The 13,522-nt window shown below is 43.4% G+C and overlaps 1 protein-coding gene across 1 annotated transcript in view; it reads left to right on the top strand.

Moving 5' to 3' along the window:
* Positions 1 to 13,522, top strand: part of sspo (SCO-spondin) — a 78,419-nt gene that overhangs the window by 23,854 nt on the left and 41,043 nt on the right. The window contains exons 40-71 of the mRNA XM_041961775.1: positions 493 to 652; positions 1,021 to 1,069; positions 1,773 to 1,874; positions 2,010 to 2,137; positions 3,132 to 3,252; positions 3,386 to 3,513; positions 3,635 to 3,776; positions 4,212 to 4,343; positions 4,596 to 4,776; positions 4,998 to 5,073; positions 5,459 to 5,477; positions 5,678 to 5,798; positions 5,961 to 6,174; positions 6,473 to 6,614; positions 6,780 to 6,956; positions 7,049 to 7,239; positions 7,362 to 7,443; positions 7,552 to 7,707; positions 7,891 to 8,049; positions 8,148 to 8,312; positions 8,419 to 8,610; positions 8,772 to 8,894; positions 9,601 to 9,730; positions 10,184 to 10,309; positions 10,644 to 10,735; positions 10,986 to 11,189; positions 11,318 to 11,488; positions 11,805 to 12,060; positions 12,237 to 12,283; positions 12,412 to 12,582; positions 12,718 to 12,852; positions 13,333 to 13,469. Of these exons, the coding sequence (XP_041817709.1) occupies positions 493 to 652; positions 1,021 to 1,069; positions 1,773 to 1,874; positions 2,010 to 2,137; positions 3,132 to 3,252; positions 3,386 to 3,513; positions 3,635 to 3,776; positions 4,212 to 4,343; positions 4,596 to 4,776; positions 4,998 to 5,073; positions 5,459 to 5,477; positions 5,678 to 5,798; positions 5,961 to 6,174; positions 6,473 to 6,614; positions 6,780 to 6,956; positions 7,049 to 7,239; positions 7,362 to 7,443; positions 7,552 to 7,707; positions 7,891 to 8,049; positions 8,148 to 8,312; positions 8,419 to 8,610; positions 8,772 to 8,894; positions 9,601 to 9,730; positions 10,184 to 10,309; positions 10,644 to 10,735; positions 10,986 to 11,189; positions 11,318 to 11,488; positions 11,805 to 12,060; positions 12,237 to 12,283; positions 12,412 to 12,582; positions 12,718 to 12,852; positions 13,333 to 13,469 (4,429 nt within the window). The remainder of the gene's footprint in view (positions 1 to 492; positions 653 to 1,020; positions 1,070 to 1,772; positions 1,875 to 2,009; positions 2,138 to 3,131; positions 3,253 to 3,385; positions 3,514 to 3,634; positions 3,777 to 4,211; positions 4,344 to 4,595; positions 4,777 to 4,997; positions 5,074 to 5,458; positions 5,478 to 5,677; positions 5,799 to 5,960; positions 6,175 to 6,472; positions 6,615 to 6,779; positions 6,957 to 7,048; positions 7,240 to 7,361; positions 7,444 to 7,551; positions 7,708 to 7,890; positions 8,050 to 8,147; positions 8,313 to 8,418; positions 8,611 to 8,771; positions 8,895 to 9,600; positions 9,731 to 10,183; positions 10,310 to 10,643; positions 10,736 to 10,985; positions 11,190 to 11,317; positions 11,489 to 11,804; positions 12,061 to 12,236; positions 12,284 to 12,411; positions 12,583 to 12,717; positions 12,853 to 13,332; positions 13,470 to 13,522) is intronic.

The following is a 13,522-nucleotide window of genomic DNA, read 5'->3' as shown; positions in this document are numbered from 1 at the left end:
GATATATGCAAATGCTTAACTTGTACACAGTGTGTCTGAAAAATCTTCAATTTGAATTAGATTTGTTGTTCACGTAGGGTGAGCCATATATGTCTTGAAAACCACCTGATCCCGTTACTACCCTAAAACAAATTCCTCTCTCCTCTCAAAAATCAAATGTGCAGTGTCAATTAGAATTTAGCAGCAACTTTCATGCTCTCCACATGAGATCATCTCAGTCTTGTGTACATGATAATTACTGACTAGACCATCATTACAACTCACCATGCCAAACATTTTTTCTCTGCATTTTTATGATCCCTTGAGGATAAAACCTGTTGAAGTTACTTAAGAAGACAAACTGTATCCTCAACGATCACCTACATTTCACAACAGCTCTGTAAGGTTCCTTTAAAGAAACTGATTTTTGTCTTGGTGTCTAAACACCCAGCACACATGCATTCCATTACCCCTGCATGCATTTTCCATGTCTGTGAATGTGTGTGTGTGCAGGTGCCAGACAGATCCCTGTGATGAGTGTGAGTACCAGGGTCAGTCCCACGCTGTTGGAGACAGGTGGAGGTCAGAACACTGCCAGTTATGTCACTGTCTGCCCAACCTTACAGTGCAGTGTTCCCCATACTGCCCATACGCTGTCAGTGGATGCCCACAGGTAAGAATAAGAATTGGGTGTGTGCATCTCTGTGTGTCTCATGTGCATTAACACATTTATGTGAATGCACTTACTGTATATGTTGCTTGAGGATGTGCCCATGTTTTATGGAATTATGACTGAATACATTAGTACAATTAGTACATTAGCACGTTCACTTTATTAGGTGACTGGGTGTGCTTTTAATGCATCTGTGTTCCAATCTTATCTCATGCAAACAGTCCGATCTGCGCTCTCCCTGTCATTATCCACAGCTCCACTTCCTCTACATCCTTTGCTTTTCATCTACATGGTTGCTTCTCGTGGCAACTCTATCACTATCACACAAGTGACTGACTCAGATATTTAATGTTCATTTGTTTGTGCAGGGTCAAAGTCTGGTGCCTGGAGAGGGAGACCGTTGTTGTTACTGCCAAGGTAAAATCATAACTGTTGTTCTGCTATCTACATTGACTAAATGTCTGCCTGTTTAATGGATAATAAAATGATTTACATTCATCAATTATACACAAATCTTGATCCCAATAAATGACAGGAAGTATTATGCAGTGCTTTTTAACCTTACACACAGACTAACCCTATTTATTCCTTCTTTGAGACAGTGTTTTATTCCCCTTGCTATCCATGTACGTGTTCTTTGTTCTAGGGTTGCATGTATTGAGAAGAGCTCACAAATTCTCTGCATTCAGGACAGAGCAGGGAACCCCAGCTCCCATCTTCATCTCATCACAGACATATTTCATATATTGAAAGCACACTTTACTGTAATTGTAAAGAAGATTCAAACAAGAGAATGATGGCTGACAAGGGACCCAACAGTTTTTCAAAAACTGCCTCAGAAAGCAAAAATCTCAAACTTCTCATGCCCAAATATGGAAATACTGCTGGGAGTGTATTTTCATTTTTGCATGAACTTAAAGATGCATAAAGAATTTGAGGAATAAGACAATTAGACAAAAGTGTGATAAGTAAAATAAAAGCTGTATAAAGATCCTACTTATTCAGTACCCCATCAACAAATTTGCAGCACTCCAAATAGAGGTCCAGTTCATTGTTGCAAACTTTGCAATAAGAGAGGTTTTGACATTAATCTTTGTATTCTGCAACACTCCTGTAGGAGAAAATGACACCATTCTTGTGACAGTTAGCCCTGTTACTGTGACCTCCAAGCCAGCAGAGGGCACTACACCTCTACTTCCCACATATCCACTTCCTCCTGGAGGTTAGTGTCTTTTACATGTGATCAGTTGGTCATGCAGTTTCACAGGTAGAGCGTTTTAGCTCTAGAATTATTGTCTAAGGGTTACTGCTCATTGTAGTTTTCATTGTATGACACCTCATCTCTTCATCTGTTCAGATGCGTGTTGGTCACCACTTGGTGTTCAGACTCTCCCAGCTTCCAGTTTCAGTGCTTCATCACAGCAGACTGGTCATCCCCCTGAGGGAGGTCGCCTCCATGCTTGGGACTCCCATAGGGACCTCCAGGTACACCATACCTAATAATAGATTTACAGAATGCGACCAGTCATTGTATTGTTTATCCTGTTGAAACGTCCTTGAGCAAGCTGTTTAACGCTCACCAGCTGCTGTTCTTTAGCTGACCCTGACCTCTTGAAAAACTGATTTCCCCACAGGGATGGGTCAGATTAATTTTATCAATATCACTCCAGCAAGGTCCAAATTAAAATGTTTTTAACTGAAGAGGACAGTTACTTAAACTGTTGTGAACCAGAAACTGGTTGGCAATATGCTGACTTTAGAAATATAAGAAATATAAATGCTTTTTAAAGCTGACCATGCTTGCTCTTTCCATGCTTGTCAGTTGCTTAGTATTACCGGTCTGTTATTTCTGACCACTGAATTTGTTTTGTTTATATCACTTTGATTTGGTTTATACAGTGAGTTGCTTGTTTGCACAGTATTGTAATCCTCAAGCCATCTTGATAATGTGACCGCTTGAAAGTCATTAACATGGGAATCTTTACCACCTCGACCATCTATCCCATATGATGTGAGCACTACATAATGAGATTGCCATCAGCCTACGTTGTGCATTTTGTTTAGTGTTAATTTGCAAAAATGTTGTCATGCTAACACGCTAAACTAAGATGGCACAAACAAGAGCATTACTTGAAAACAGCCAACAAGTACAAGCACTTTTAAAAATTGGCTCTATTACTTGCCAGTATGTGTCTTTTTTTTTTTCTTTAATCACCACAGGACACAAAGGGTTGAATGACTCATGTGGCTATTCTGAATCATGTCTCGAAATCTGGGGATATTTAAACATCTAATATGCCCAGAAAACATACAGTGGTTCAATTATACATTAGACATTTTACCTGCTAATATGAACATTACTTCTGTAACATTAACAGTGTCATTGTGAGCATGTTAGCGTGCTGAAGACTGCATTTTAATTCAATGCTGCTGCGACATGATCACCACGAGGTGTAATCTGTAAAAGTTTAATCTGCAGGGCTGGAGTCCAGAACCTGAGGAGTACAAGGACCTACCACAGCGGAGCCCTGATGGACACACTAGGAGCACACAGAGCCCCTATCTGCAGATAGACCTGCTGAAACCATACAACATCACTGGTAAACATTAATGCAGGCGCCTTAGATCAAGTACAAATTGAAATCCCAGTTTACCGTGAAGAGAATTCCACTGCGAGATTATTATCTGTATATCAGTAAAATGAACACTTTCTATCTCTCCACCTATCTGTAGGTGTGCTGACCCAGGGTGGTGGTGTATTTGGCACCTTCGTGTCCAGCTTTTACCTGCAGTTTAGTCAGGATGGCAAACAGTGGTTCACTTACAAAGAGCTTGTCACTGATGCCCGACCCAGAGCCAAGGTTAGACATCAGGCCAAGTCCGTGCACCTTTATGTCATATACATATACATACATATACATATACCACTTGCCATTTGTTTATTCAGATCTTGAAATTGACATATTACCATTCTCCCTCCAGGTTTTTCGTGGTAACCAAGATGATCGAGGGGTGGCAGAGAGCCGGCTAGACAGGATGGTGTCGGCTCAGTTTGTCCGCCTGCTACCACATGACTTCCAGAATGGCATCTACCTTCGACTTGAGATCATGGGCTGTGGAGATGGTTAGTAGACAGTTTAATGCTGCTTTGCTGATGTTCCATGATTTTGTGTACAAATGTGACTCTGAAAAATAAAGTGCTTCACATGAAAAAACACACAGAATAATGATAGAAAATTAATGTAATATAAGGTGGAAAATAAAATCCACTGAATAATAGCACTAAAACAGTAATAGTAATAAAATGAAGGTAAAAAGTATATAAAATCTCATGAAGAATCTTTTACGAGATTGTAAAAGAAGTGCAGAAGTGAAGAAGAAGTGATAAGTTTGAGGCAGGTACAGAAATTTCAGGTGCCCCTCAGGAAAGTCATAGCTAGTTACATGCTAAATTGAAGAGATGAATAGTATATATATAAAAAATATTTATTCTAAAATGCTCTCCTCTCCTCTCCTCCAGGGTACCACTGGTTGACTACTCCCACTCCGCCCTCCCCAGTCTCCCCGGTAGGTGGGTGCAGAGAGAAGGAGTTCCAGTGTGAAAATGGTCGCTGTGTGCCAGCAGGTCCACTGGGAGTTGTCTGTGATGGTGTCAATAACTGTGGGGATGGATCAGATGAGATGTACTGTGGTGAGCTTTCCCAACACACACACAATGAGTTTCATTCATTGTACAGGAACTGTCCAATTTTAACGTGTTTTTTTCCTCTGGGAGGTGCTGAAAAGGAAACCTGTTTGCACACAGCTTATTAACTGTTATCATCTTTTGTCTAGCATGTGATCCCAGTCCTTTTCAGTTTTCTTTCATGAGCTTTGTAAGTCACACATATCAAACTGAGAAGAGAAATGACTCTTGCTTTGTCTAACCACCCCCCACATACAGGTACACAGCCATCTCCTACAGCCACCAGTCCACGCAGCTGCCCTGCTGGTCACTTCTCCTGCCCCCCACCAGGGGGCTGCATCGAAGCAGGGCAGCGTTGTGATGGGATCCCCCACTGTCCCAAAGGAGAGGATGAAACCAGCTGCCATCCCCATGACAACATCACTACCCAGTCAGATAGGTGGGGGGGCATTATTAGGACTTGTCACAGTGGTAATAATGGTTGTACTAACTGTAGTATTTGATAAATCATGTTGTTGTTTGTCCACTCCTGCATTCTGCTTCTTTCTTTTTGTCTCATCTCTGTCTGTCCAGCTCTGCTTTCATTCTCTCTTGGTCTTATAAAGTAAAGAACAAGAATTTTAACTATTTCTCCTTTTATTGTTGTGTGCTAATTCACAGACCGTACACTCCCACTCCTGCTCCACTCAGGACTCCATCTATGGCGGCTGTCACTCATCCTGCAGTAACACCAACAGTAAGAAAACACTTCAGTTAATCTTCCAGTCTTCCAAATTCTTTATTTCTGCGTCACTGGTGATGTCTCGCTCTCTGGTTATTTTCACTTCTTTTCTTTCCAACAATCTAAACTATGGATTAGCGAAAGTTCTACCAGAGATGATACACATGAGTCAAACTGCATTCATTTAATATAGATACCTGCAAATACAAGAATGCTTTCTGTGGTATATATCTAGCATAATATAACACAGAAACTCTGTGTTATATTATGCTAGATATATATGTTAGTATTTCTAACCCCTCTTTGTACTAGAGATTGAACTGCTTGCAGACAGAATTAGCCAAGATCCAAAGGTGTTGATATGAGTACATATCAATATACACTTTATTTGTGTTTACAGGGTGGCCCAGGATATCGTGGTGAGTATTAAATACAGTTTAGATGGATTTATTTTCTGTGGACTTTTTGAGTTTTGAGGACAGTCTCAAGACTGCTGATTTCTAAGAAAAAATCTGATAGTGCTACAGACCAAATGCTTTAATCTGCTTGAATGTGTTTTTTTTAATTATTTGCCAAACTGGCTCTGTTGAGTGATATTATAATTCCTCATATTCTGCAGGCATCTGCTCCTCTCCCCTTGGACTGGAGGATGGGAAAATTCGGTATGGTCAGCTGACCTCATCCTCACATCGTGAGAACAACCCTGCTGATGCTGGTCGACTAAACATAGTCCCTAACGTGTGAGTGATCTGGTTATTGTATAGTTTGCTAACGGATATAAGCCTGAACATTTGGTCACAGTGGTTTTCTGCATGCACATGAAAGCCTTTTAAAAGTATTGCAGTTGATTTTTGGAAAGGAGAATATAAAGCATGCAAAAAAAAAAAACAACTTCTGTGCAGTCAGGTCATGGAGCCTGGATGGAGCCCCTTGCCTACAGATCCCCAGCCGTATTTTCAGGTGGACTTCCTGGAGCCCACATGGGTATCAGGGGTGGTGACCCAGGGCAGTGAACGCATGTGGGGTTACCTCACTAAATATCGCCTGGCCTTCGCTCTGCACAGCAGCCTCTTCACAGACTATACTGAGGATGGGAAGCCTGGCGGCCCTGCTCAGGTATTTGTAGTTGTTTGGATATAGCAAGTTTTACTGTAGTTACATACTATATCCTCACATGAAATGAATGAAGAAAAAGAAAAATGCAATACATTATGCCTGTCATTACAGGGGCAGCACAAAATTTTGGACACTGTGCATAGCCATTTTCTACGGGCCCCTCCCCAAATATATAGCTATTCCATTCCAGTATCTTTGGGGGCCCTCTCACATGAGGGCCTTATATACTCAGTCCCCTGATGCCCCTGCTTGTTATTATAAGTGCTCATGTGAAAGTGTCCTCTTGGTTGTCTCGTAGGTGTTTGAGGTTAGGATGGTGGGCAGGACGCCCGTGACGCGCTGGCTCGGTCGGCTGGTCAGAGCTCGCTACCTGCGTATCATCCCTGTGGAGTTCAGACACACCTTCTACCTGCGTGTGGAGATCCTCGGCTGCAGAGGAGGCGAGGACTTGAACTGAATGCACTGCTAAATGATAACAGTCAAACTTCTCAGCACCAAGTTTCACTTGCACACTAGCTCATTTTACTCTCTTTTACAGCCTACTTCACATCAGTGTAGTACACACTTTCTGTAATATGAAATGACTTCTCCTCATGCTCTTGTAGACGAGCTGGTGACCCCGAGCAGTGTGACCACGTCTCCCTCTGGTGGTGGGAAAGTGACTGTGCAGAGATGTAAGTCAGGCCAATTTGCATGCCAGCACAGTGAAGAGTGTGTCTCTGTCTCTGTGCTTTGTGATGGTCGACCGGACTGCAAGGACCACTCTGATGAGATCAACTGTGGTGAGAACTTAGTGATGTATGATTGAAAACTATTTACACTCCCTTGAGGCCGACATTCATGTATCCATGTCTGTCTTTATGCTCTTCTTCAGGCACGGCTGTAACCAGAGGCTCTCCAGGGCTGCAGAACCAGACCAGCCCAACAGGGAGACCAGGTTTCCATGGTGACAGTACAACAGGTGCCCCAGGCCTCCATACCACCAGGTCCCAAGGTGGCCTTCCTGGCATGTCTAGCCCGGGTATCACAGGTCAACCTGGACTTCAGAGGACTACAACCTCAAGTATGGGCATGTTGATCAAATCGACTTTTCACTCGCTGGGTTTTTACCAGGAAATTACATTTTTTCCCCCTTCTTTGGGTGTGATACACGATCAGGTCACTGGACCACCAGACCATCAATCTACCCTGGGGTCACCACAGGTCAACCTGGACTACATCTCACCACAACCCTCCATTCTGGAAGACCTGGGTTGCAAACCACAAAAGGTGAGAGACATGGCATCCTTGCTTGTCATCCTTCAACCAGACAGGACCCATGGATTAAATTTTCAGAATATACATATATCGTAACCTCTATTTTATTTCTATTTACAGCACCGTGGATCGCTACGACCCTCCATGACGGTGGCCTACCCAGAGTGCTTTGCGTGGAGGGCCAGTTCGCATGCCGATCATTTGGCTGTGTCGACTCAGCGCAGGTGTGTGACGGCAGACTGGACTGTCTGGACGGGTCAGATGAAGAACGCTGTGGTATGCATCCACAACCTGTCAGGGGGAAGACTAGTGGAAGTACTTCAGTTTAACAAACACTGTCAAAGTAGAAAAGTTTGTATTGATGGTGCCAGAACCGAAACTCCAATACCTGATGTGCAAATTTTTGGCAAAAACTCATAACTAAGTTGTATAAAGTTCTGTTATTGTATTCCTTCTCAGGCACCACAGCCAGACCAGCGGTGACTCCACAGGGCCCACCAGCGCCCAGCCCCTGCTCCACCAAGCAATTCTCTTGTGGCAGTGGCGAGTGCATTCACCTGGACCGCAGATGTGACCTGCAGAGGGACTGTGTGGATGGATCGGATGAGAAAGACTGTGGTAAGATTTATGCCCACCCATCTCAAAAGACAACTAGCTGGTATTTTTGCTCCATCCTTTTTCCTTACCTCCCCTTCTTCCCCTCTCCTCACCTCTAGTTGACTGCATCATGTCCCCATGGACAGCATGGAGTGCGTGCAGTGTGTCCTGTGGTCTGGGCTCCTTGTTCCGGCAGAGGGACATACTGCGGGAAGCCCTGCCAGGAGGGGCCTGTGGTGCAGCCCAGTTCGACAGTCGAGCCTGCTTCCCTCGGGCATGTCCAGGTCCGTTATTTTTAACCTGATGCAAAACAGGATGCATCTTTCACAGGTACCCGGTATCTGATTTAATGGTTATTTCAAATTCATTCTCCCCTGTCGCCTCTTGTAGTTGATGGTCACTGGTCAGAGTGGACAGAGTGGTCGGAGTGTGACGCTCAGTGTGGTGGTGGCGTCAGGCAGAGGAACAGAACCTGCTCAGCTCCTCCTTCCAAGAACGGTGGCCGGGACTGCGAGGGCATGACCCTGCAGAGCCAGAGCTGCAACAGCCAGCCATGCACCAAAGACATCGGCACACAGACAGGTGACTCATACTCAAACAGTCAGTTCTGTTGTTGGTAATTAAAGCCTTCTGTTTTTTTCTTATAGTCTGAGGACAGTAGTCAAGTATTCTTTCCTTGACTACCTTGATGATTGCATTGCCACATGATTAGGTCTGTAAACTGTTCCTGATTGATTCTTCAGGCTGTGTCAACAGCATGGTGCTGGTGACTGAGGCAGACTGCCAGGCTGGGAGGGTGGAACCGTGTCCTCCAACCTGCTCACAACTCAGCTCAACCAACAACTGCACTGCAGCATGCATACTGGGTAGGACACACAGGAGGTGATGGGGTGTCATTTTTAGACCTCAGTGAGAGCTTGAGGTCATTTTGGGTATGCTTCTGAGACCCAGTGTACCAGTGAATGAATAGTGAGAGCATTGTACTGTTTGTATGGTTGATTCATAACTCTAGATATATTGCCCTTGAGTGGGAAGTTCCATGCAAAAAATGTAAGTAGTCTCCTACCTTGAAATATAAGGCTTGTGCCCATTCAGAGTCCAATGTTACGCATAATGCAAGCAAGTATGTAATAATGTTTCTTTTATATGCTATGCTTGTATAGTTTGCCATATGATCAAGATAAATTTCTAATTGTCAGTGTTGGTCAAGATGAATAAAACCATATCTTAGACATGCATTTGGGTATTTTGGGTTCGTTTTGCCTATATCATACAGAGGTCTTGCTGTTCCGTTGACATTAGTCAGTCATTAATCAGTCATTAATTTACTGGAATCTTCCAGTGACATTAAATGAAGTGGTATGTGTTCCCTTGTCTATTAATTGATTCCTTTCTATGATTCAGTGGGTTGGCAAAATCATACAGTCTCTAAGTAATCAGAAAAATAAAGCAAAAATATTTTTTAAATCCACAAACCTGTATTGGAGCAATGCCTGGATATTTATTCTTGAACTACAGCAGCTCACTAAGGCTCATTCACTGGTAGTCAGACTTTAATTCTGTCTTCTCCAGGGTGTCGCTGTCCTGATGGTCTGTACCTTCAGGGTGGGCAGTGTGTGAATGCCAGCCAATGTGTCTGTCTCTGGGATGGTCAAACACTGCAGCCAGGACAGATGGTCAGCAGGGACGAGTGTACCACTTGGTGAGAGGCACAGACTCATTTATTTGCTATTCTCCACTTTGAAAGGGAGCCTGGTTTTCATAACTGATGGTACTTCTAAAATGCTCACTAATTAAAATTTGAATTTCTAAACATACCTGTCAAATCTTCAGATGTGCTAAATTATATTTAGTTTGTTTTTCTTTTCATAAAACTGTTTTGGTTAAGGGGAAGTCATATTTTCCAGTTGATGGAGAACTCATTTTTAAATCACACTTAAGTTCTTCCCAGCAATGTCTTGGACCACTGGATTGTTTTATGTAATGCATGTGCTGTTTAGTGAATGTTTACGTGCAGGGACAACTGAAGTGCGCTACGAAATAAAACCGCAAAAACAGCAAAATAAAATAAAACTAAGATAAGTTGCTGCCTTATTGTTTGCTGCTATTGATTTGTAAAAAAAAGAAAAGCTAATGCATATTTTTGTCCCATCAGTGTGTGCAGAGATGGACGAGTGACCTGTGACACCTCCAGTTGTGTGGCAACCTGTCATTGGTCAGCCTGGTCGTCATGGTCACCATGTGATGTAACCTGTGGTCTGGGGCTGCAGCAACGCTACAGGTGAGCCTGTTTAATTCAATAGATAGAAAGTGCCACATACTCAAACAGCTGTCAAAGGCGTATCTCAGCCTCATTTCACATTAAGTATGATTATAGTGAATTTAATCAGTAATTCTTTGCTTACTCTGTACTTATCTCTGTTTGCTGGCTCATACACTTTAATAACAATGCATATAGGTTTGTGTATGTTTATACAATTCCTTTTTTCACTACTGTGTTACTGTTTGTTTCTGAAACAACTCCGTTTCCCTATGGACCTTTTTCTTTTTTACTGCTCACACACCATCCATTGAATTTGAATCAGCAGGTTTTATGTCTTGACTTGTCTTCACAGGTCTCCAGTGGGACCAGCTGGAGCAGTCAGCGTCCATTCCTGTCCAGGAGACTCCTCGGAGGCCCGCCGCTGCTCCAGCCCCTGCCTCCCGGGTACACCAACTCATACCCTGGGCACACGACAGTAACACTAATGCTGTAGATGTTATATTGTAGTAGGCTTTACAATACAATTAACACAGTTTTATAAATGTGTGAATAATTATTTCGTGAGAAACAATTATAGTCAAGCCCTTCTTCAGATACTTTAATGCAATTCTCAGGCCATTATTCTAGTTTTGTAAATTACTTGCATGCTCATTACCCGTGGGTGATATGATGACTTTGTCCTCCTCTTTCGCAGTGCTTCCAGATGGAGTCTGGAGTAAATGGACCGGCTGGTCAGAGTGCAGTAAGACATGTTTCAACCATGTAGATGATGTTGGAATCAGACAACGATTCCGCAGCTGTAGCCACACACTCACACCCTTCAACCACACACACTCGGACTCTGCCTGCGATGGAGACAGCGAGGAGCAAGAGCCCTGTAACACTGTACAATGTCCAGGTATTACAGACAAAGACACAACACACAGAAACCACAATGTCCAGAATTCTGTTCCCTCCACTCTCCACAAATGATGTGTTAGGCTCATGAAGATGACTGAAACACTGATTTCAGTTGTTTACTTCCAGTGGATGGTGGCTGGTCTGCTTGGTCACCGTGGTCTCAGTGTTCATCAGAGTGCGACTCTGGTGTCCAAACAAGAGAGCGATTCTGCAGTTCCCCGTCCCCACAGCATGGGGGCAGCAGCTGCCTCGGGCCACACATACAGACAGGGGACTGCAACTCCCACCCCTGCTCAGGTACTTCATGATGTTATTTTATTACTCAAGCCAATTTTTTTTTGTATTTGCATTATATTTTTGGTTGTTCTTGTTATTTTATGCATATGATACCTTTTTGTGTTTCTTATATTCTTGTTTTTCTATTTTTCTATATGTATTGTTGTTATATATTGTAGTAAAATGCACATATTTTTCTTTACTATGCTTATACATATTTTGATTCTAGAATGGGAGCACCTGTAACGTGACCCAATGCCCCCTGGGATCGATAAAGCATTTCTGATTCTGCCTCTACTTTTGAATATTTAGCCCATATTTCCATTCGTCTGCTCAGGTGTGTGTCCAGAGGGCATGGTGTACATGACAGCGGCAGAGTGTGAGGCTCATGGCGGTGCGTGTCCGCGGGTGTGTTTGGACATGACCTCCACAGAGGTGCAGTGTGCCACCGCCTGTTACGATGGCTGCTACTGTGCCCTGGGCTTCTACCTGCTCAATGGCAGCTGTGTGCCTCTTGCACAATGCCCGTGTTACCACCAAGGGGAGCTGCACCCAGCCGGTGCCACGCTGCCTGTTGATGCCTGCAATAACTGGTAATGTTGGCCTGTGTCCACAATTACTTGTACTGTAAAGTAGACAGAATGACACTTCCATCTATAATGGATGATTGAATTTTGCTTGCAAGATTTTATCCATTAATGAATATTTCGGGTGTACGTCCATTTCTTAAATCAAAAGTCACTTGTTTTGCATTGCGTGTCTCAAACAGTACTTGCACTAATGGAGAAATGGAATGTGGAACAGCTCCTTGCCCCGGTGAGTGGCTTTCCTATTAGTTACAGTTTTGAAGGTACTCCTTCCCTGTGTCTCGCTGTCTTGAGGTCTTTTCTTTGTTTCTCATTTGTCTCCCATTCTCTCTGTTTTTTATCCTGTGTGTCTCGCAGTGGACTGCGGCTGGAGCAGCTGGACCCAGTGGAGCGCTTGCAGTCGAACATGTGATGTTGGTGTAAGACGGCGGTATCGCTCTGGGACCAATCCTCCTCCATCTTCTGGGGGTCGTCCCTGCAAAGGAGACAGAGTTGGGATCGATACCTGCAGCATTGAACCCTGCTTTGGTCAGTGCTCGGTTGCTAATGTTATTACATGTAAATGTAAAAGACGAGTTCTCTGTTTTTACTCCTGTGTGCATTCAACAACAAAACAACAGATTCTAATATAAAGCAGTTAATTTAGTTGTGACGTGTCTGAAGGTGTAAAGGAGCCATGGAGCGCGTGGTCCGAGTGCTCAGTGACATGTGGAGGAGGTTACAGGACCCGAACACGCGGGCCCATTCGAATCCACGGCACTGCTCAGCAGTTCAGCGCCTGTAACCTGCAGCCCTGTGGTACAGCAACACCTACCCGTTCATCTAACAATATGATCATGTTTAATATCAGAACTGTGTAAGCGGGTACTTTTCAAGAAGGCAGCAGAGTGTGTAATACAATGCACATATTTATTGCATAAAATTCTGTTTTTACACCAGACAACAATAAGAAGGGAATCACTTCAAGCTCCTGAAAGAGCTTGAACAGCATCACAGAAAATCATGGACAATTCATTCAAATTCAATTCATTGTTGTCAAAATGGTTTTCATTGCCATAGTAATGGATGATACTCTAAATATTGCTTTGGATTTAGGCATGTGCTAGCCAAAGTATGTGTTATTTTGATGTATCAAGGAAATTCTGTTATATCAGCACTGGACAACATTGGATGTCCAGTTTTTAATAAAATCAAGATAAAGATAAAGATAAAGATTTTTGTCTTTGATTATATTGAGGGTCTTTACTAGTCTCTGCTTGGGTTCTGTCGCTGTGTCAGGAGATGGCAGGGTGTGTCCTCCAGGCCAGGAGTGGAGGCAGTGTGTGAGGGGAGCAGTTTCATGTACAGACCTCACAATGGACCTCAGCAGGAACTGCACACCAGGCTGCCAGTGTCCACACGGAACTGTCCAACAGGTGGGTGGGGTGACAAAAACACACACATACACATACAGTAATAGCAGTCATAT

The sequence above is a fragment of the Chelmon rostratus genome, chromosome 20, assembly GCF_017976325.1.
Source record: "Chelmon rostratus isolate fCheRos1 chromosome 20, fCheRos1.pri, whole genome shotgun sequence".
NCBI classification, from domain to species: Eukaryota; Metazoa; Chordata; class Actinopteri; order Chaetodontiformes; family Chaetodontidae; genus Chelmon; species Chelmon rostratus.
This window is presented reverse-complemented; position numbering and strand designations above follow the sequence as displayed.